The sequence below is a fragment of the Convolutriloba macropyga genome, chromosome 13 (assembly GCF_964194025.1).
Source record: "Convolutriloba macropyga chromosome 13, txConMacr16.3, whole genome shotgun sequence".
Classification (NCBI taxonomy): Eukaryota; Metazoa; Xenacoelomorpha; order Acoela; family Convolutidae; genus Convolutriloba; species Convolutriloba macropyga.
The window spans coordinates 16579937-16604593 of NC_134480.1; the positions used below are offsets into that span (position 1 = coordinate 16579937).

General features: G+C 33.9%; 2 protein-coding genes across 8 annotated transcripts in view; one reads left to right on the forward strand and one right to left on the reverse strand.

The window, feature by feature from the left end:
- The window catches only part of LOC142351537 (sialin-like), a 438741-nt gene that overhangs the window by 176594 nt on the left and 237490 nt on the right, over positions 1 to 24657 (forward strand). The window lies entirely within an intron of this gene.
- The window catches only part of LOC142352077 (uncharacterized), a 32229-nt gene continuing 28885 nt past the window's right edge, over positions 21314 to 24657 (reverse strand). For all 5 annotated transcript variants that reach the window (XM_075404440.1, XM_075404438.1, XM_075404436.1 and 2 more), the window contains exon 4: positions 21314 to 21837. In XM_075404440.1, coding sequence (XP_075260555.1) covers positions 21352 to 21837 — 486 coding nt within the window. In that variant the 3' untranslated portion in view covers positions 21314 to 21351. The remainder of the gene's footprint in view (positions 21838 to 24657) is intronic.

Here is a 24657-nt window from a genome sequence, read left to right on the forward strand (position 1 = left end):
AGGTGGGCCAAGGGACTTTTATCATTATGACGATGCGGGGGTTGCTTCTGCGGGCTGAACTAGTGTTCCGAGGGTCTCATTGAAACCCGTGACCGCTTTCGTCCTTTCCTCATAGTTCCTGACTCTTGACGGCGAACAATGGCAAATTCTTCCAAACTCAATTACTTTGATGTGATTGGATGTTGTTGTTTATTCATGGCAATTTTGTGAAAAAATAGGCAAAATTTGAGCGGGATTCTGTCTTCTGTCCAAACGGAGAGATATGCAACGAACCTGTGTTTTCTCAAAACGAACCATTTTAGTTGAGTATTTTATAATGAAATTGGTTTTGTGTCACTATGCTTGCATAGTTTTCGGCAAATACACAAAGTACGCCATGAAACAAGAAAATGCAAACCTTCAGGTGGCTATTAATTGATTTGTCAGCAGTTTGCACCTCTCAGCGACAAACGGAAAAGGTAAAAAAACGAATTTAATGATAAATAATATCAAAATTGTATTTTTGTGATGGATAGCAGAAGTGCGAAAATCCCAACTTCACAAACTTTTTCGATTTTTAGGTATTGGCGCATTTTTCACTTTTTTTCTCGCTTTGTCACATTATCACAATATTGACAGTTCACTTATTATTTTTTATTGTTTTCAACAACTGTTTTCAAAAATAAAAAATAATTTATAACATTATATTTTAAAATTTTGTATATGATCTAGTCTAGATAATTACAGGTACCATATGACATTATTGTTTTCAGGGGAAGATGCAAGAGTATAAAATCTAATGTTTTGAAAGAATTCGTATTGAATTTACTGTCTTCAACATAGGTTTCGCAAAAAAGAGTAAAGTAATTTTTGATTTTGTCTATATTGGTGTTCGCTTTGTATCCTTAATACAAATTCGTAATAATTACAGGTCTCAAGCTATTTGTTGGACGAATAGACAAACCTATTTAATCAATTCATTTTTTTAGCTACTGGCTTTCATGACTTTGAAAATAATTATTTTCGAAAAGTACAAAATTTCTTCTTAGTTTTGCCCCTTTATTCTCTATTTTTGTCTACTGGTTTCCTGTTATCAATGAACAGAGGTTGCATAATGCAAAATTTGGGGTCGAGAAAGGTTCAAATTACCTTATTTTGAAGGGCAAAGTATGGGTTTACAGCTTCGGAAGCGCTCTCGCAATTTATAATTGAAAATTTGTTTGTTGTCTCTATTTGTTGTTCTTATTGTAACCGCATTCAACATTGAATAAGACAACCTAAATGCCTTACTATAGACATGTCATCATAAACATGTTGGATATTTCCATTTGCGATCTAATGGCTTTCATTCCTTTGAGAAAACTGTTTTCAAAAGTTACAAATGTTTTACTGAATTTTGGCTTTTTCTTTTTTGTCTAGTCGTTACCTGTTCCTACTAATGAGAGGTCACATTCCACATCTACATTATTGGCGTTCAAAGGCCCATTTTAACACATTTTTAGGGGTAAAACTTGGCTTTACGTTTTGGGAAGCGCTTTCTCGCAAGTTCTAATTGAATTTTTGTTTGTTGTCTCGATGTGTTGTGCTTTTTGTAACCTAAAAAAGATTAAAAAAGTACAAGTCTTAGTGCCTTCTTGTAACAGTGTATGTGACAAAAACATATTAAATGTTTTCAATTGCTATCTAAGGGTTTTGATTACTCTGAAATTGATTGTTTTTAAAATTAAAACCGTTTTTTTTTAATTTTTCAATTTTTGTTCGTTTTTGTCTAATTGTTACCAAGCAAGCCTTATTATGGAGTGGTCCCATATCTTTTTTAAAGAAATAGAGGTCATTTTTAATTTTCAATTTTATCTGACGTTATTTTGACCCTTAATATTTTTTTTTGGAAAAAAGCGGACATAAGTTTTGGATGCAAATAATGTTTGTTGTTTTTTTGTTCGATTTTGTTGTTCGTCTTGACTTGTTCTAGTTAGCATTTAAAATTTAGAACAGATATAAAATTTGTTTATCCCAAAATCAAGACCCTGACATTGTTCTTGGTTTTGTGCAAAAAAAATAACTGAGAGCATCGAGAAACACTTGAGCCAGTGAAGGAACGGAAAATCCCCAGCATAAGAAACTTGACGCTTACCTTTAAAAAAAGAAAATTTTTATCCTATTCGCCAGCGCACCTTCCACCAAGAAAAACCTTCAAACTTCCAGCTGAGCTGATAACAGTAAACATTATTGTTAACGATGTACCATTGCACATAAGGAGTGCCAAGGGACTTTTATCATTATGACAATGTTTTCTGGCCATGGGCATCTCAACGGCGGGGTAGCTTCTACAGGCTAACCTAGTGTTCTCTAGGGGCTCATTGAAACCCGTGACCGCTTTCGTTCTTTCCTCATAGGTCTCGATTCTTGAAGACGAACCATTGCAAATTCTTCCGTTCTCAATTACTTTGATGTGATTGAATGCTGTTGTTTATCCAAGACAATTTTGTGAGAAAAATATGCAAAATTTGAGCGGGGTTCTTTCTTCTGTCCAAGCGGAGAGATGTAGAAAGAACCTATGTTTTCCCAAAATGAACCATTTTAGTTGAGTTTTTTATAATGATAAAAGTTTTGTGTCACTATGCTTGCATAATTCTGGGCAAATATTCAAACTACACCACGAAACGAAAAAACACGTAAAATGGTAAAATGCAAAGCTTCAGGTGGCTATTAGTTGATTGGCTAGCAGTTTGCACCTCTCAGCCACAAAAAGAAAATGTTGAAAAATGAATACATTGATAAATAATATTAAAGAATGTATTTTTGTGATGGATAGCAGAAGTGCGAAAATCCCAACTTCACAAATTTTTTCGATTTTTAGGCATTTGCGATTTTTCAGTTTTTTCTCGCTCTGTCACATTATCACGATAATGAAAGTTCACTTATTACCTCACTAGTGTTCATAAAAGGCGTAATTGAACATAGAGAAGTCTTTAAAGGCATAGGGTATGGTTTTAACGGCCTCGTTGCCCCTTTCTCGAAGAATATATTTGAATTTTTTACATTTTTCTTTAACTGTCTTTTTTAATTTACAATTAATTGTATGGTGTTTCCTGGATTATTACAGGTTTCGTTGTCTTTATATTGTGAGTCAATAAAGCTAAAAAAATGAGCCATTATTCTGATTTGGCTAGATAGCTGATGGCTTCATGACTTTGAAAACAATTGTTTTAAAAAATGAAAAAAAATCAAAAATAAAAACAATTGTTTTCAAAAATTTTGAGACAAAAACACGGATTTGTCTCAAAATAGAGTAAAGTAATTTTTGATTTTGTCTATATTTGATGTTCATTTTGTAGCCGTAAAACAAATTCGTAATAGCTAAAGGTCTCAAGTTCTCTCTTTGGTCGAATAGACGAACCTATTTAATCAATTCTTTTTTTAGCTACTGCCTTTCATGAATTTGAATATAATTCTTTTCGAAAAGTACGAAAGTTTCACTTATTTTTTGCCCCTTTGTTCTCTATTTTTGTCTTCTGGTTTCCTGTTATCAATGAAAAGAGGTTGTATACTGCATAATTTGGGTTCGGGAAAGGCTCAAATTAATTTATCTGAAGAGGCGAAATATGGGTTTACAACTTCGGAAGCGTTTTCTTGCACTTTAAAATTGAATTTTTGTTTGTTGTCTCTGTTTAATGTTCTTTTATTAACCGCATTTATCATTGAATAAGACAACCTAAAGGCCCTCCTAAAGAATAAAACGTGATTTAAAAAAAAATTGGATGTTTTGAATTGCGATCCAATGGCTTTCATGACTTTGAGATAATTGTTTTCGAAAGTTATAAACGTATTATTGAATTTTGCCTCTTTTTCTTTTTTGTGTACTCGTTACCCATTCTCACTAATGACAGGTCACAAAACACATCCACATTTTTGTCCTTTGAAAGCCCATTTGAACACATTTTGAGGGGCACAGTTTGGCCTCACGATTTGGGAAGCGTTTTCTCGCAGGTTCTAATTGAATTTTTATTTGTTGTCTCGATTTGTTGTTCTTTTTGTAACCTAATAATGAAATGAATAATTACAAGTCTTAATGCCCTCTTATAAAGGTATATGTGGCAAAAACATAATGGATGTTTTCAATTGCTATCTTACGGTGTTGATTACTCTGTAATTAATTGTTTTTAAAAATGAAACCATTTTTTTTAATTTTTCTTTTTTGTTCGTTTTTTTCTGATTGTTACCAAGCTTAATTATTGAGTGTTCCCATATCTTTTCTAGTGGAACACAGTTTATTTTTTTTGCATTTTCAGTTTTATCTGACGCTATTTTGACCTTGTTTATATTTTTTGGAAAAAAAACGGACACAAATATTGGATGCAATTAATGTTTGTTGTTTTTTTTGTTCGATTTTGTTGTTCGTCTTGACTTGTTCTAGTTAGCATTTAAAATTTAGAACAGATATAAAATTTGTTTATCCCAAAATCAAGACCCTGACATTGTTCTTGGTTTTGTGCAAAAAAAATAACTGAGAGCATCGAGAAACACTTGAGCCAGTGAAGGAACGGAAAATTCCCCAGCATAAGAAACTTGACGCTTACCTTTAAAAAAAGAAAGTTTTTATCCTATTCGCCAGCGCACCTTCCACCAAGAAAAACCTTCAAACTTCCAGCTGAGCTGATAACAGTAAACATTGGTGTTAACGGATGTAATATTGTACATAAGGAGTGCAATGCACCCTCTGGAGGTGGGCCAAGGGACTTTTATCATTATGACGATGCGGGGGTTGCTTCTGCGGGCTGAACTAGTGTTCCGAGGGTCTCATTGAACCCCGTGACCGCTTTCGTCCTTTCCTCATAGGTCCTGACTCTTGACGGCGAACAATGGCAAATTCTTCCGTACTCAATTACTTTGATGTGATGGGATGCTGTTGTTTATCCTCGGCAAGTTTGTGACAAAAAAGTATGCAAAATTTGAGAAGGGTTACTTCTGTCCGAGCGGACAGATGTGGAAAGAACCTGTGTTTTCCCAAAATGAACCTATTTATGTGACCCGTACCGAACTCCAAGTTTAAATCAGTACTGGGCAATTGTAAATACAAGTCTCCCATGTAATATAATTTGCTCGTTTTCTCGCTTGAAATTTGCTTCTTTCAAGCAAAATTTAACGTCGTAAAATACAAAGTCACAACAGACACGGTGGCGCTGTAAGCAGAACAAGTATGTAGGCAGGCCGAGATCGTCGGTTCGAGCCCGTAGGGATCTTTATTTTCGCATTTAGCTTAGACTTGCCAAGTCTTGGCCATGTCTGACAAGTCTTAAATGTGTTATGATCATAGCTCTGAATCAGTACTGATACCTAGACCTGGAATTAGACTTGCCCAGTACTGATATTGACTTCGTGTTCAGTACGGAGAGTATTTCATAATAAAACTGACTTTGTGTCATTATGCTTGCATAATTTTGGGCAAATACTCAAACTACACCATGAAACGAGAAAAAAAACGTAAAATGCAAAGCCTTAGGTTGCTATTAATTGCCTGGCTAGCAGTTTGCACCCATAAAAGGAACATGTTGAAAAATGATCATTAAAGATTGTGTTTTTGTGATTGATAGCAGAAGAGCAGAAATCCCAACTTGTGAATTTCAAATTTCTCTCGCACCTTGTTGTTCTTATAGTAAAAGCAGCTAGAGGAACCGAATGGACTTTTTTGGTGTGGTGGACAGGATGGAGTAGATAAAAGAGGGTAGCACACTAGTGAAATAGAGTCGGCTTGGTTCTTTTGTTTGTTTGTTGGTGAAGCCAGAAGGCAGAGAGAGAAAGAGAAAGAAAAAATTAACATGGGTAGCGTATGCACAGAAGAGTTTAGCAGAAGAGACAATGTAACATGGATGTTGCAGTTTTGCAGCAAATCAAGTCTTGCAGCAAGAAAGCTGAGCAAAGTTAAGTTTTTAATTGAATCTTTTTACCATTTTATCTTTCAAAACGTTTTGATTGGGTAACTTCTCAATTCTGAACGATAACATAGATAGTACATTCTACACAAGTGAAAAGACGGTTTTTTCTGTGTAGACTAAAGTGGTAAGACTGGGTTGACGTTCTGGATGTTCAAATTACATCAAATTCTATATGATGTCATACAAATCATTTCCTTGAACTAATTTTGAATTATTTTGAAAAAAAACATAATCCTTGTAGGACTACTGGAAGTTCACGTATGATCTTAGCACATATACTTAAAATTCGTAATTTTTTTCTCTTGAAACAAAAAAAGTTCTTAGATTTTATAACAAAGAATTAATGCTGTGATTCCTCGTCTTCAATATTTATCAGTAAAATCAAAAAGTGAAATAACAGTACCACTTTATTTGAAAAAAATAGCAAAGTTGAGTTACTCACCACAATATTGTTAAGGTTTTTTTTATCACTCAAACTTTAATGTTCCTTTAGCCACATTTCACCAAATTTAGTTTGTTTAAGACTCGGAAACATAGTTAGCATTTTTTTGCATACTTAGTTGGCACGCACTGTCCAAAGTCCAATGTGAAGTAACTTTAATCTGCCATATATAAATTTTTACGAATGCAAAGAACTATACTCAATTTCTTCCAAAAGCAAAAACTGTATAAATTTTTGTAATTACTTCATCATCAAAACTTATTTCATATTATTTTGATCCAACGTCTACACGTGCTTGCTCCAATTTCTAAGAATGGTTCACTATTTTATCGCAAAGGCTCTATCAATATATGGGGTCTTAAAGTTTTAAGCCAATATCATCAGTGGCGATTTTTTGTCATTAATCTGTAAAAAAGTAAACTAGTGATCGAATTTCTGGTCTTTTTTAACTAACGACATCGATTTTGGAAGACATCGATTCAGATGTACGGAGCAAAATTGTATTGCGTCACGTTTGTCATTTTTTAGGTTCGTAATTTTTTTCGGATGCGCTTTTATGGTAACCTAAATTTTTTACTCAACTTCTTTCAAAAACAAAAATATTTAATTTTTGTGCCTTCAAGGTTTTCAAATGGTTCATGAATGATTTCTACAAATTAAAAATGGTACTAAGAGTACCAGTAGACCCTATAAATCATATACGAATTTTTATTATTAACAAGAACCATATATTTCTTCTTGGCAACTAATGACAACTTGTATGATCTTCAACCCGGGCCAAAAGTAATTGTAAACCTTTGTAGGAGCTATTGGAAAAAAAACAAATAAAAGGAACCATTTGTGCAAAACTCTAAACTGAGTCAAATTTGGTCCACCAAAATTTCAAAAGCGATGAAATTGATAAAAAATTTTGCTTAAAGAATACGCATTGAAAAAATTCTTAATATCAAAATCCATTGCAATGTTTTTAATCCATTGCAAAATTTTACCACATATTTCAAATTGTTAGAAACATTTTTTGAGTAAGGAAAAGGGGTAGACTATACATTATACAACCACTAATCTGGTGATGTTGTTTTCTGCCATAGTATTAAACAGAAGAGACGAATCGAGTAAAAAAGTTTGTACTTTTATTATTTTTCGACATCAAGGCATTTTGGAATCCAGGTTCTTACATAAGTTCATTTTTGCACTTTTATCAATTAATTTGCAGGTCAAACTATTTATTGTTTGCCCATCAAAAATACTCTGATTTTTGTCATGCAAGCAGATCATTGTTGTGTTTTTTGCAAAATAATAGAGTTGATATTGATGTCCACTCAAAAGTTGAATAGTATTAAACCAAATAAAGAAACAAATAAAAACACAATTGCGGAGCTTGTTTGGCTAATTTTCCGGCTTTTTACTCATAATTTAAATATCTTTTTGATGCTATTTTTTTCTAGCAGATTAATCATGCAGACTCTGAATCCTTTTGAGACAAATTTAAATATTGAATTGCTACTAAGAAAAATTGCTCTGAAATTCGGTAATAATTTGAACACTGAAATTAGTTTGATTATCTTTTTTCCTCATTAAGTTTCACTTTGGAAGTTGGTGCTGTCTTTCTACAAAAAATCGGTATGTGTGACCACCATTAAACTCTGTAACTAACTGGTTCGGATTTTTGTTCAAAACTCTCAAAAAATTGACAGCAATGAAAAAATTCTTTCTGTTTCTAATTGCGCAGTTCTTATAATTTTATTTTTTCCAACACCATTTTTTATTATACACTATGCTCTCTCATATTAATAATTGACAAACTCAACTTTTGAGCGTCGAACGATGTTTAAATATTTATCAATCAAATCCATTCATTTTTAATCAATTTCAATATGGAAAAAGAAACGTGGAAACAAAAACAGCTGAACGATTTTTTGTTTATATCCATTCCTACTGTTACGTACTGGCGTCACGGAGCTATGAAATTTAAAATACACACACTCGATCAAAATGAAAATCAAGGCTCGAAAACTTTGAACAAAAATAGAAAATTGTTGAGGAAAAACGTAGTTAGCAAAATCATTTTTCACCTGTTTCGTTTCCGAAATAATATATAAATCAGTTTCTATTCATTGGTAACTTAATTATCAGTTTAAATTTCGCCGAAATAGGAAACGGGTAAATTATTGGAAATAAAAAAAAAATTGGATTATTCGAATCTTTTGCAGCATCGTATGTTGCAAAATGGAACTTTTCGTAGCAAATATTCAATATTCTTCATATTTGCTGGCCAGTATCATATTTTCTATTGTGTTTTCTTGTACGATTATTATGGTCCTTATACTCTGTGCCAAAAATAAAGTTGCCCACAATGCAAATTTTGTCGGGGGTGTGCCTTTACCGAGTCGGAAGTCCAAATTTCTCCAGAAATCTTACGAAGTTCAATTACCAACGCCGGCTCAAATGCGGGAAAACGCTCGTAAACAAAACAATGAAAGTCAAGCTGAAGTTACTATTAATATAACGAGTGATGAAGAAGTTGACAAAAATGCTGAACAAAATTTATCAACAGAGGTCAAGCAGGGTCAAAGTGGTCATGTGAACGATCTAGCTCTGATGATGCAGGCTATGAGCCCTGGTAGTCTGGCACAAATACACCACACTAGCCAAGGTCAAGGTCAAATTAGCGAGAATGGTTTGAAGGTCATGATGACAGGTCAAGAACCAGAAGATGAAGGTTATTATGTCGTATATACCCCTGCCGTATCTGAGAGCGTGTTCGAAAACCTGAAGAAAAAGAACGAAACTGACAAGAAAGTTGTTCAATATGAAAAATCAGACGTTTCTGAGGACAAAAAGTCGAAAGAGCAGACAGCCAAAAATGGCGCCGATCACGCCGAGGTTAAAGAACAAGATAAAGATAAAAGCCTTTTGACTGTTTATCAATCCACGCAGCAGAGAAAAGGCTCGATGGAGTCATTATTTAACGTGATTGATGAACAATAAACATATTTGAAATGTAATTTTTAAATCAAGACCTCCCCTCCCCCCTCCATTGAATTAAATTATGTGTTCTTTTAGACTCTGTGAGCCAACTAAATGCGTATTTTTACAATTGATACTGCTTGTTTCATAGACTAGCTCAGTGGTGGACTGTAATTAAGTGCGCCATTTTACAAAAGCATAAAGTTACCAACTAACCATGTTGGTTACTTGGGTACTTGGGGGGGGGGGGGGGGTGGTTTTCAAATATGATATAGTTTCAAATATAGTTTTCAGTATGATCAGAGAACCATGTGAGGTTTGTTTCATCGCTTGGTAAATTTTGTCATAAATATATTTTATAACACATAACATATTTTCTTACCATTACGAGTTAAATAAATCTGTTCTCATATTTAATTGCATGCATTTCGTAAATTGTGTTAATTGTGTCAATTAGGTGTGTAAGAAACAACTTCAGACATATAGAAAACTGTAGTGAAGGTTGTTAAATGTATTCCATTTTTGTATTTAAGCAAAAGATTTTTATTGCAAGTCTTTCTAACATGGTAAAACGCGTGATTCTAAATTCAGTTGAAAATGGATGTTTTTTTTGAAATACCGATCTGAGATGACAGACCGACATTATCTCAGACTAGGACAAAGTCTCTCGTTCACAACATTATAATGAAACCAGCAAAAACTCTGTGTCAAAATTTCATATAGGACAGACACACTACGCAACGCCTGCCTGAAGTGTGATCATATTCACTTTTGAATCAGCTTAAGTCTGATAAAAAAAACACTAGCAGGCCCGCAAAAACATAACCAGAACTTCACTTAAAAGAATAGTTTTTTAGTTTTTTTTAAGAAATCAGGGTTTTTCGTACCACCTCGGACTGGAACACACGTTCCTCGTTCAACAACCATAGTTACTCGTTACGTTACCGGTGTGTTTGATTTGATATATTACCCCAAGTACCAGCAATTTTGTATTCAAGTTTTTTTGGTTTTGCGAACTTGCATATTTAAGAAGCGCTAAGAATTGTACAGATAACGAACTTCTGCATGGTGGCGTAGCGTAATGCATGTAATACGTTAGGCTGCATGTTTAAGGAACGTTAAAAAAGAGAAAAGAGACAAGATATGGAAGAAGGAGAGAAAACAGACAAAAACAAAGAGAAAAGAACGACACAAAAGAAAGAAACAAAAAAGAAAAAACGAAAGGAACACAAAAGAAAATAAAAACAGAATAGAAAAAGAAGAGTAGGAGAGAAAAGAGAGAAAAAGACAGAAAAAAATGACAAAATAGAGGAGACAAAAAAATGAATAAAAGCGAGAGAAAAAAAGAAGAGAGGAACGAGACAAAGAAAGAAAAAGATAGAGAAAAGAAGAAGAAAAGAGACACAAAAAGAGAAAAGAATAGAAAGAGAGAAAATAAAGAGAGAAAAAGAAAAAGAGAAAGACAGAACAGCAAAATGACGGAAAAAAGAGAAAAAGACAAAAAAAAGAGAACAGAAAAAGAAAAAAAACAAAAAGAAAACGAGAGAAAAAAGACAAAAAACAAAAATTAGAGAGAAAAGACAGGAGATGAAAATGAGAAAAGAGAAAAAGACAAAGGAAATAGAAAATAAAAACAAACGGAAAAAAAGAAAAGCGGAAGAAAAAAGACGGAGACAAAATGAAGAGAGAAAAAAGATGGGAAAGGGAAGAAATCGGGAAACGAAGGACAGAAAAGAAAGAGACAAAAAAAGGAAAGCAAAAAAGAAAAGAAGAAAAAAACCAGACAGACGTTAGAATGAAAAAATGGAGAAAAAGAGAAAAACAAGATATATAGGAAAAGAAAAAGGATAGAACGGAGAAGAGAAAGAGAGAAAAAAAAGAAATAAAAGAGGAGAGAAAGGAACAAAAAACAACAGAAAAAAAGGAGAAAAGAGACAAGAGAAAGAGAGAAATGAAAGGCAGAAGAAAAAGAACTGCAAGAAAGAGGGAAAAAGAAAGAAAAAGACAGAAATGAAAGATAAGCAATTCAGAAACAAAAACGAAAAGAAAAGCAGAAAAGAACAGATAAAAAGAGAAAAGAAAAACAGAAACAAAAAAGAAAAGAACAAAAAAAGAAGATAAAAACGAAGGAGATCATTGATAGAGAGAAAAAAGTGACAAAATATGGTAAAATAAAGAACCAAAAAAGACTAAGGAAACGGGAAAGACGGACAAGGAAGAACTACAGAAAAAACTGAGCAGAGGGGAGAGAAAACTGTAATAGACAAAAAGACGGAAAAAAATGAAAAAGAGAAGCAAAAAGGGAGACGCAAAATGAAAAAGAAAAGCAAGAAAGGAACGGGAGAAAAAATACAGAAGAAAAATTAATGAGAAAGAAGAAAAAACAAAAAAGAAACGAAGAAACAAAAGAGAAAATGAGAAAAGATAGAAAACAGCACAAAAAAGAAATACATTATAAAAGGAAAAAGAAAGAGTAAAAAGAAGATGGAAAAAACAGAGAAGGAACAAAGAAGCATAACAAAAATAGAAAAATAAAAGTAAAAATAAAGAGCAATTAGGATAAGAGAAATGAGCAAAAAATGAAAGAAACAAAAGCGAAAAAAGATCCTACCTCGAGAGTAAAAAAGAAAAAGAATTAAATCTTCACAGTCTAATTGTTCAATTGATCTGCATAGAGAAAAGACAATAAAAGATGCAGTTAATTAAACTTCAGTTGTTCAAAATTTATTTGAGATTGAGATCAATCAACACTGAAAACAAAAGAAGCAAATAATTTTTTAAGATATCGGTCACGCAAACCTTTTGCTTAAAAAGTTCCCATTAAAAACATTGCATTTGATATATTACCCCAAGTACCAGCAATTTTGTGTTCACGCTTTTTTGGCTTTGCGAACTTGCATGTTTAAGAAGCACTAAGAAATGTACAGATAACGACCGAACTTCTACATGGTGGTGTAGCGTAATGCATGTAATACGTTAGGCTGCATGTTTAAGGAACGTTCAAAAAGAGAAAAGAGACAAGATATGGAAGAAAGAGAGAAAACAAACAAAAACAAAGAGAAAAGAACGACACAAAAGAAAGAAACAAAAGAGAAAAAAAGAAAGGAACTCAAAAGAAAAGAATAACAGAGCAGAAAGAGAAGAGTAGGAGAGAAAAGAGAGAAAAGACCAAAGAAGACATAAAAATGACAAAATAGAAAAGATAAAAAAAATGAATAAAAGCGAGAGAAAAAAAAGAAGAGAGGAACGAGACAAAAAAAGAGAAAGATAGAGATAAGAAGAAGAAAGGAGACACAAAAAGAGAAAAGAATAGAAAGAGAGAAAATAACGAGAGGAAAAGAAAAGAGAAAGACAGAACAGCAAAATGACGGAAAAAAGAGAAAAAGACAAAAAAAGAGAACAGAAAAAGAAAAAAACAAGAAGAAAACGAGAGAAAAAAGACAAAAAAGAAAAATTAGAGAGAAAAGACGGAAAGACGAAAAAGAGAAAAAAGAAAACACACGAAGGAAATAGAAAATAAAAACAAACAGAAAAGAAAGAAAAGCGGAAGAAAAAAGACGGAGACAAAAGGAAGAGAGAAAAAAAGAGGGGAAATGGAAGAAATCGAGAAACCAAAGACAGAAAAGAAGGAGACAAAAAAAAGGAAAGCAAAAAAATAAGAAGAAAAAACCAGACAGAAGTTAGAATGAAAAAAGGAGAAAAAGAGAAAAACAAGATATATAGGAAAAGAAAAAGGATATAACGGAGAAGAGAAAGAGAGAAAAGAAAGAGATAAAGGAGGAAAGAAAGGAACAAAAAACAACAGAAAGGATGGAGAAAAGAGACCAGAGAAAGAGAGAAATGAAAGCCAGAAGATAAAGAAATGCGAGAAAGAGGGAAAAAGAGAGAAAAAGACAGAAATGAAAGATAAGCAATTCAGAAACAAAAACGAAACGAAAAGCAGAAAAGAACAGATAAAAAGAGAAAAGAAAAACAGAAACAAAAAAGAAAAGAACAAAAAATGAAGATAAAAACGAAGGAGATCAATGATAGAGAGAAAAAAGTGATAAAATATGGCAAAATAAAAGAACCAAAAAAGACTAAGGAAACGGGAAAGACGGACAGGGAAGAACTACAGAAAAAACTGAGGAGAGGGGGAGAAAAAACTGAAATAGAGAAAAGACAGAAAAAAACGAAAAAGAGAAGCAAAAAGAAAGACGCAAAAAGAAAAAGAAAAGCAAGAAAGGAACGGCAGAAAAAAGACAGAAGAAAAAATAATGAGAAGAAGGAAAAACAAAAAAAAACGAAAAAACGAAAGAGAAAAAAGAAAAAAGATAGAAAAAAAGCACAGAAAAGAAATACATTACAAAAGGAAAAAAGAAAGAGCAAAAAGAAGATGGAAAAAACAGAGAAGGAACAAAGAAGCATAACCAAAACAAGAAAAATAAGAGTAAAAATAAAGAGCAAATAGGAGAAGAGATATGAGCAAAAAATGAAAGAAACAAAAGAGAAAAAAGATCTTGCCTCGAGAGTAAAAAAGAAAAAGAATTAAATCTTCACAGTCTAAATGTTCAATTGATCTATATAGAGCAAAGACAATAAATGATTCAGTTAATTAAACATCAGTTGTTCAAAATTTATTTGAGATTGAGATCAATCAACACTGAAAACAAATGAAGCAAATGATTATTTAAAATATCGGTCACCAAGCGTTTTGCGTAAAAAGTTCCCATTAAAATCATTGCAACAAAATGTGTTCAGGAGAATTTAAAGACCTAACACAGAAGTTTGTCAACGCCACAATAATATCCAGCTAAATCAAACTCATTTGTATGGACTATTTTTGCGTCATCAAACTCATTTCGGTAATTGAATTTTAATAAGAGAATCTTTTTTCTGTCAATATCCGTGTTGAATTAGTACATGTCATTCAAGAAATATTCTCGTGTAATAGATTTTTTCGGCTTTTTTATTAGCAGGTTTTTAGTCAATGACCTTTTTTGAATCCGCAAATTTTCAGTAATTGACCTTTTGGCACAGGCAACTTTTCGGTCAAAGGCAGCTTTTCGGTCAATAATAGTTTTTTACGTCCGCGACTATTCAGTCACTGAACTAACGGCATAGGTTAAATTTCGGTCATTTTTGGCAGGGGCAAGTTTTCGGTCATTGATTTGCTTCGCTTATTTAAGAGGCCTTAAAACCTGTGTAGATTATGAGCTTAAATATGATGTTATGGTTATTCAAATTACGTTTATTATAATGAAGATATAGATAGATGGAAGATAGATCATGATAAGAAGAAAGACATGGAGCACGAATATTGAAAAATTGAGGGAATTGGAGAAAAAAGTAAAGGATGTGACGCTAACGGACAGAAATCCCAATAAATACGCGGCTCATCTGCTCCTTAGCTGAATTCATTTCGCTTCTGCCTGTTAACTCACAGATTCCGTTCTAATCCGACTGTTGCAAGTCGCTTTTGCCGAAGAGCATGCTTAAGGGCTTTTGGAACATGCAGAGATAGGTGCTTAAACATGGTGCCTTTTATGTGGACACTGAAATATTATATAGACTAGCAGGCCCGCAGTATCATAACAAGAACATCTTTTAAAAAGTATTCGTTACGTTAACGAAGTGGCTTAATATATTACCCCAAGTACCAGTAATTTGGTCTCAATTTTTTTGGCTCGGCCAACTCGTATATTTGAGGAGCACTAAGATTTGAACAGATAACGAACTTCTGCAGGGTGGTGTAACCTAATGCATGTAATACGTTAATCGGCCTGTTTCAGGAATGCTAAAAAGAGAAGAAGCAAGATATTAAAAAACGAGAGCAAACAGACAAAACGACAGAGAAAAAGAAGACAAAAAAGAAAGAAACAACAGCGAAAAGAAGTGACGAAGAACAGAAAAGAAAAGAAAGATAGAATAGAAAGAGAAAAGCAGGAGTGAAAATACAGAAAAAAACATAGAAATTATAATAAAATGGACAAAAAACAAAGGAAAGAAGAAAAGCAAGTGTGAAAAAAGAGAGAAACACAAGAGACATACAAGACTGAAAAGCGACAGAAAAAAGAAAGAAAGAAAAAAGCATAAAAAGGGAACAGGATAGAGAGAGAAAAAACGAAGAGAGAAAGAGAGAAGAGAAGGACGGAACTGAGAAAGACAAATGAAAGCGAAAAAGACAAAAATGATAAAATCGAGAAAAAAGACGGAGAGAAGGAAGAGAGAAAAAAAGTGAAATAGTAAAGAAAAAAAAACGAAAAAAGGAAAGGAAATGAAAAAAAGTGGAGAGTAAAGAAAGAGAGGAAAGAAATGGAGGCAAAAAGGAAGAAATCGAGAAACGAAAAACAGAAAAGAAAGAGATAATAAAAACAGAAAGCAAAAACAAAAAGAATAGAAAAACGAGAGAAAATTAAAAGTAAAAAAAGGAGAGAAAGAGAGGAGAACAAGAGATAAAGGAAAAGATAAAAGACACAAAGGAGAGAAAGAGAGAAAACAAAAAAACAAAAGGGGAACAAAAGAACAGAATAGAAAGAAAAAAGGGACCAGAGAAAGAGAGAAAAAAAGCCAGAATGAGAAGAACAGCAAAAAATGAAACCAAAAAGAGAAGAAAGACAGAAATAAAAGAGAAAAAACCAAGAGAAAAAAATGGAAAAGCAAGAGAATAGACAGACTGAAAATAATGAGAAAAGCAACAGAGGAAAGAAAAAGCAAAAAAAACAGAAAATTCCAAGAAACTAAAGACAAACGAAAGAGAAAAAAGAATGAGATAAAAAAAATGCAGAAAAAAACAGAAAAAAAGAGGAAAAAATATAGAGAGAAGAAGAACAAGAAATAAATGAAGAAAAGAAAGAAAGATGAGGATCTGAAGACAGAAACGAATTAGAGAAATGAAGAAATAAATAGCATGAGATAAAAGAAAGGCAGAAGCAAAAACCAAGACAGACAAAATAAAGAGAAAAGAAAGACAGGAGGTAACTACAGAAAAGAGAGAGAGAAAAGATCGAATGAAAGAGAGAGGCGGAACGAAAGAGAAAAGCATCAGAGAATTGACGAGAAAAGAGACAGAAGAAAGACAAATGGAAGAGAAGCGAAAACAAAAAAGAGAAACAAAGAAAAGAAAGAGTAAAACGAACAAAGAAGACAGAAAAAAAACAGAAAAGAAATACAGTAATAAAAGAGAAATAGAAGAGAAAAAAGACAGGAAAAACGAGAAAGGCAAGACAGAAAAGAAAAACAGAAAGGAAAGACAGAAAGCAAAGGAAAACCCAAGATAGACAAAAAATACAGAAAAACAGAAAGAAGAAATAAACGAAAAAGCGAAACGAAAGGGAAAAATTGAAAATTGAAGAAATGGAATGAAAACGAAGCAAAAATAGAGAAATCGAAAGACAAATGACAAAGAGAAGCAAAAACTAAAAAAAAGAGAAACAAAATAGAGAAGTTTGGAAGAAAAGGAAGGAAGAAAAAAATAGAGAAGGAATACATTAAAGAAGGAGGAAAGAAAGAAAAAAAGACAGGAGGAAAGAGTAAAACAAGAGAGAAAAAAAAGACAGAAAAAAAGAAAAGTAAGAGAAAAAATACAGAAAGGAAAGAGAAATGAAATAAACGAAAAAGCAAAACGAAATGGAGAAAAAAAAGAGAGAAAAAGGACAGAGAAAAGAACAGAAGACAAAAAAGAATAAAAGAGACAAAGGAAAAACAGGAAAGAACAGAACGACAGAGAGGAGAAAAAAGCAGAAAAGAGAGATATGGAGAGTAAAAAAACAGATACAAAATTAATTCTTCGCAGCCTAACTCCTCATTTGATCTGCACACAAAAGTGGCTTGAAATGATTAATTTATTTAAATTTTAGCTGTTCAAAACTTTTAAGAGACTGAGATCACCCAGCACTCTAAGCAAATGAAGAAAAAGACTGGTTAAAACGTCGGTCACGAGTTCATTAAAAACTTCGCAACGAACTATGTTCAGGATAATTTAAGAACGTACACAACGCCTTGTCCCCACCACATTGCTATCTAGCTAAATTAAATCCATTTTGATGGACAGTGTTGCATCTTTGATTTCATTTCGGTAATCGACTATTGATGCGAGAATCTTTTTCGTTTTCCGCATTTTCTATTAGCAGATTTTTAACCATTGACCAATTTTTGAATCCGCAGTTTTTCAGTCGATCACTCTTTTGGCAGAGGCAACTTTTCGGTCATGAGCAGTTTTTCGTTCAATAACTTATTTCTTTATCCGTGGCTATTCAGTCATTGACTTTTATTGCATTATTAACTTTTTGCTCATTTAGTTTTTGACAATGGCAGTCTTACTGTCATAGGCAGCTTTTATTTCATTGAACACTCTTACATCGGCAAATAATCAATCCTTGACCTTTACGGAGTCAGTCAATGACATTGGTAAATTTTTGATCATTGAGTTTTTTGGCAAGGGTAAATTTTTGGTCGTTCATTTCTGGCAATGGCACGTTTTTGGTCATTGACTTTTTTCAATGTGCATGCAAAACGCTTTGCATATTTAATAGGCCTTAAAACATGGGAAGATTGGGAGCTTAAACATGGTGTTGTACGTTTTAGAATTACGTTTAATATAAAGAAGATGTAGATGGATAGAAGATAGATAGTGACAAGAGGGAAGACATGGAAAACAAAAAAAGTGAAAACAGAGGGGAATTGGAGAAAGTAGAAACAGATGCAGCGTTAATGAACAAAAATTCCGGTAAATACCCGGCTCATCTGTTCCTTAACTCAACTCTTTGCGCTTCTGCCTTTTAACTCACAGACATGGGTTCGAATCCGACTATTGCCAGTCGCTTTTGCCGGTGAGCATGTTTAAGGGCTGTTAAAGCATGAAGAGATAGGCGCTTTTAAATGTTGCCTTTTATGTCGACACTGAAATAATACATAGATTTATTTAGTGAGCAAATCTGATAAAGAAAGATCAATAACTAGTTAAAATTTGATCATACAAGCCTTCGTCAACGAGCCAAGTTCTAATTATACGGGCAAATTCTCAACATAAGTGATATATAACTAGCAAAATTCAGATCATAGGGGTTATCTGAACAATCCAAAGTCTGATCGTAAAAAACATTAAATCACATTGAATCACCGCAAATTACCTTCAAATAACTGAAGTTTGCTAGAAACAAATATTCTAGTGCACGTGTGACACTCGCAGATTCTCTACCCAATTAATCTAGACCTTCAAATACATTCGCACAACAAAAGATCACTAATTTACAACTAAACTTTTGCACTTTATATTTATTTAGGTACGCCATTTTCCTTTACTGTCACCAGTTAAAGTGTTTATAAGTGAGAACACAAAAAGGTATTTTGTTCCATGTTTTTGAGCTGCCTCCTATTAGAAGAACCAGCAGCCGGCCTTATCGAAAAACGTATCGAAGAAGAGTGAAAGATAAACGGTTAAAAAAGAAAATTTTTCAAAAATTGGGACTCTGATGACATTTTTTGTTTAAGGAATATCATGCATCAATCTATCACATATATCACTAATTCTGTGTATTGAGAAAAAAATTTTGAATGCAGGCTTATAATGAAATCTTTTTAAACAAGCCGGAACGATGAAGCAAAATGTAAATCAGTCGAGAACGCAGATGTTGAAAAGACTTCATGAAAACAAGTATCAAATCATTAGCAACCCAAAAATTGATCACATTGCCGGGAACGGTTATAACATAGGATGATGAGGAAATTACTTTTGACAGAATTTTTTTGACATTTTCCTCTTTATAACAACTTAGCATTATATTTAGTAAAGAGGATATGACATCTATACACCATAAAGAAATCAGTTATTAATAGTAACGGTTTGTAATGAAAGAATTTAAAATCTTTTAAGAGCCTTGACAAAAAAAGTTGCGATAAAAACCATGAAAAAAGGATACGCTTTTTAAATGTCAAAAAAATTATTTCATATTGTTCTTGTGATCTGGTCACGTGAGACCGTTGGTCGGCCAAACATGTAAGTGATAAAAAAGAATGAAAAAATAATATAATATTGTTTGATCGGTAATTTACCTGGGTTCAAGGTGAATTCTGAATTACGATATTTTCTTTTTTTTCGTAGAATTTTTAAAGCCTAACCCCTGTTTTTTTCGTACTTGGCTTGGTTTCGAAGTGACAGAGTTGACCAGTTAAACATGCAATGATCCTGTTTTTTATTTATTTATTTTAAAAATATAAGGAAGTAAAATGACTATGAATGCTGCGTTTGGGGTATTTTTTCATCTCACAATCAGACATGGAACAAATCGACTAGGTATTATAGCAGTAGCATTTTTGAGTAGATATCACGTTAATATTTTTGAACAGATTTTCATTTCATTTTGGCGGGCATTTTTGAATGTAAATGTCTGCAAAAAGGAAAGCTGATGACCAATTTTAACTGCCAATTTGTTTTCTCTGTCGCGCTGTCCACTGACCATTTTCTACTCTTAAAGTGAAGGTATCAAAGATTTCAGGTGATATTGTTGATGTTCAGGTTTTCAGGCCTAGATTTCAAATTTTGAGTTTGAAAATCAAATAAAAATGATCAAAAACCTCAATCATTTTTCAAGCAAAAACATATCATAACAAAATGATTAAATGATTAACATAACAAAATTTGAAATACTTCTGTGAAAGAAAGGTCCGTGTGAAATGGGTTCAATTTTTACATCTTTGATGCATGTGCAGAAAACAATCTCAGAATAACAATTGAGTCTAAAGTTGACATTGGTCTTTTTTTTGACGGATTTTTGTGTCCGAGGCTAAAAAAAACAAAAATTAAAAAAAAATCTTTTTTAAGTCTGAATATTCTAGATGCTTTATAGACAAAAATTTAAATTTTTTTAAATTTTGTTTCGTAGAGCTTTTTTTACTATCTAGAAATCATTGCGAAGTGAATATTTTAAAAAATACAAAAACTGGTTGCATTTTGCATAATGATCACATGACTTCTTTTCTTTATGAAAAAGGGCCAAATTGACCGAGAAGACAACAGTTTCTTGGCTAAAATGATCAAATAAGTGAAGGCAAAAGCCGTAAAATTGATTCTAATCACATTTTACCATCTTTTTTTAATTTTTAGAATGACTGAATTTATTCAACCTGTGCCAAATTATTTTTCTAATGGATATGCAATTTGAGTTTTCAGTGAATGTGCACTATTTTCAAAATAACAGTCGCCATGTGGTGCTTAACTTAATTAACTTTTCGGATCGTTTCCGTTTGTGCCCCCCCCCCCCAAGTACGTTATGCTTCTCCCAATTACAGAGCACATGGTAAATCATAATGTAAAAATATTACACGTGCTTCTTGGGGGTGCAAATAGTATGAACCTACTAAGCTGGGGTGGGGGCACAAACGGAAACGATCCAACTTTTCCCACAAAATTTGGGCAATCAGAAAGAATTTTACGTTTGTTTTGAACCATTTTGAGTTGCAAGTTTTATCCTGTAATAATTAAGTATCTATGATGTTAATTGAACATTGAACCTTTCCAAAACTAAATGACATTTTCCTGCGTTTGAAAAAGGAACTATACAACGATTTCTCACGTGCTAAAGCGGATTGGTTTAGACCGACATCGTTTCAAAGCCTTTCATATCTATACTGATAAAAAACAAATGCTTTCATTGTTTTGTCTACCCTGGCCAAGAAGAAGACTGAACAAAGATGAGGACAAATTTGTTAGAAATCTTAGGTATGATCGGTTTCACTCGTTCCAAAACTTTGCAATATTCAGTTTGGTTGGTGTCATCGGTTTTTATTCGTTAGAATTGTTCGGTATGTTCGTAAAATTTATTGCTCAAAAAGAAGTCAAACGTTATGATGACGCTTTACTCCTAGCACCTCCAAGTGTCCCTATTTTTGAAGGTTTTCTGCCAAGAGTTTAATACGTTTAAAATCTCCAATTCCGGTTGTACCTCAGAATGAGGTCTGGAAATGATATTGTGGCGACTCTGACAACACGCCATTTGTAAAATGGAATTAATTTCCTTCATTTTGTACAAATTAAATTAATACACTAATCTAAACATTGAAAAATTGATGTTTGTTTTTAGCAGGGCTCACGAAATTCGAATAATATCTCACTCCATCAGGTGAGATGCACGAGTTTAGTTGTAAACACCCTTCCGGTTCCTCATCAAAATGAATCGCCCGTTTGTTTACCGGTAAACAGCCCAACGAGTGAACCCTGTTTGGGGCTCTGTAATCACTAAAAGTGCACTGACTGAATTCAACCCCTCCCCAGGGGCAGTTTTCCTTAAAACAGTAACTTCGGTTCTCGGCTATTCGGCTTTCGGCCGGTCGGTTTCGGCTCAAAGGAAGAGTCGAAACTTGTCTTTCATCGTCCACATTGTTTGTGAAGGTCGTTTCAATATTCAATTTTTCAGCAGCGCTAAGGGAAAATTGGTTTTCAATTAGGAATAGTTCGCTGGGTCGCTTCGGCCTTGTATGGTCCAAATGCAACGATGATTTTCTGGGTATTAGGGCAATGGCTTCAGAGTTTGAGATCTAAAACAAAAGCAATCGTCTGACTAAACCATAAAGGTACTCCATCATTTCACTTCGATAAAAATGTTTTTTTTATTATAAAAAATCCATAAACTTAGATTTCCAATTAAAAACTAAAACCACCAAACAACCAAAATTAAAGGACTTTTCTTGCTCAAATTGTTATTTTTGAAGAAACGTAGAGCTGAATCGCTTTAAACGTCGATTTTCCATTTTTTTAAACATTTCTCGGCTTTTGTTGACATTTTTTGGACTGTTTTTGGACAATTTCCTGACTCTCTGACAATTTCCGACTAATTTTGGACAATTGACTGGTCTTTTGACAACTTTCTTTCTCTTTTGGACATTTTCCTGGCTTTTTGACATTTTTTCAACTATTTTCCGGCCAATTTTGACGTTTTCTGGATGTTGTGAATACAAATGCATACAGCAACCAATGTAAGCGGAAATGTAAGTGAGAAAGGTTAGCGAGAAAAGAAAGCGAGTATATTTAACTTGAACACGTAACTAAGCAAGGCCATGTAGCACAGATGGTATCGCGTTCGACTCCTGATCACAGGATTGCTGATTCGAGACCCCGACTACGACCAAACTGGCAAAGCAAAATCAGTATTCTAATACATGTACCTTGAGCAACCGAGTGTTGGAGAGCGGTTTTAGTCCGAAATAGTCCAATTTAGACAAAGAGGACTGAGATATAGCTAAATTAGAGTAACAAAACGCATTGAATGGTTTATTTTTAAGGCCAAAGCAAGGCCAAATTACGTCATACACGAACTGAATTGACCTCTATTGGCTCACCAAAGGCTAATACTTCCTGTCTAGTCTTTTTGTTGCCAGTGTTACTATCTTTTGTCTACGAAAAAAGAGGATTGTTATGTGTAATCGAACAAGAGCTTATCGTTAAAAATACAAATTGTTATCTTGAATAAAGATTGTTCTTTCTATATCTTCCTGTCGTTCGGGTTTTAGACGTCATCTAGCTCAAAGAGTTTGGTCCACCGAGTGAAAGTAATGGAATACGTAAAGGAATACGTCCGCTTTACGTCAATTTTTGTTGTACAGAGGCTGGGTCAGTGACTACTATCGGAAATTCTGGCACACCGAGGCTGGGTCAGTGACTACTATTGGAACTTCAGATGCTGGGTCAGTTATTACTATAGGTACTATTGCTAGACAGAGGCTGGATCAGTGACTGCCATTGGGACTTTTGGGACTACCATTGGCACAGTCAAGTTGAATTAGTAACTGTTATTGGTCTTGTTGCTTGCAATAAATAAGTCGGCAAGTCTGATTGGGCCATCCGACTGTCAGAAGCGTAGAAAAGAAGCTGTAAGACAAAACTTTATAATTCAGAGTATTAAACAGAGTACACGTAATCTATTTGGTGCTACTAATAACCCCACTGTTAGCTCAACTCCAATTTAGGTTTTCTTAGCTGAATAACTTTGGGTACTGAATTAGCCGAATAGCTTGGGTGTTCAACTAGCCGAACAACTTGGGCGCTCAATTAGCAGATTAACTTGGGTGCTCAATTAGTCGAGTAACTTGGGTGCTCGATTGGTTGAATAAATTAGATGCCCAATTAGCCGAAAAACTTGGGCACCCAATTAGCCGAATAACTTGGGTGCTCGATTGGTCGAATAACTTGAGTGATCAATTGGTCGAATAACTTGGATGCCAATTTAGCCAAAAAACTTGAGTGCTCAATTAGCAGAATTACTTGGGTGCTCATTTGTTCGAAAAACCTTGCTGCTCAATTCGCCGAACATTTTTAAGTAATCAATTAGCCGAAAATTTTTGGATGTTAAGGCAGCCGAAAATTCTTGGTTGTTAAATCAATCGAAAACATCTTGGATGCTCAATTATGGATGCCCGCAAAATTTTGGTGTTCAATTAGCCAAAAATTTCTCGAGCAATCAGTTAGCTGAAAAAGTTTCTAGTGTTCTATTGGCTCACAAAAAACTATTAGGTCTGTCTAGTCTTTTTGTCGCCAGTGTTACTATCTTATGTATACGAAAAAAGAGTATTGTCATGTGTAATCGAACAAGAGCTTATCGTTAAAAATACAAAATGTTTTCTTGAATAAAGATTGTTCTTTTTATATCTTCCTGTCGTTCGGGTTTTAGACGTCATCTAGCTCAAAACATTTGGTCCACCGAGTGAAAGTAATGTAATACGTAGCGGAATACGTCCGCTTTACGTCAACTTCTGTCGTACAGAGGCTGGGTCCGTGACTACTATCGGATCTTCTGGCACACAGAGGCCGGGTCAGTGACTACTATAGGAAATTCTAGCGCACAGAGACTAGGTCAGTGACTACTGTAGGCACTTCTGCCAAACAGAAGTTAGGTCAGTCACTACTATCGGCAATTCTGGCACAGAGAGATTGGGCCAGGGACTACTATTGGAAAATTTGGAGCGCACAGGCCTGGACACTGACTACTATCGGAACTTCTGGCGCACAGAGGCTGTATCAGTGACTACTATTGGAACTTCTCGCACACAGATGCTGGGTCAGTGATTACTATAGGCACTTTTGCTAGACAGAGGCTGGATGAGTGACTGCCATTGATCTTTTGACGCACAGAGGATGATTAAGTGCCTACTATTGGAATTTCTGGCTGACAGAGGCTGGATGAGTGATTTTTATTGGTTTTCTGGCACACTGAGCCTGGATCAGTGATAGGTATTGGAACTTCTGGTCCACAGAAGCAGTGTCAGTGACTGCTAACGGGACTTTTGGCACAGTCAAGCTGAATTAGTGACTGTTGTTGGTCTTCTGGCATGCAAAAGATGGGTCGGCAGGTCTGATTGGGC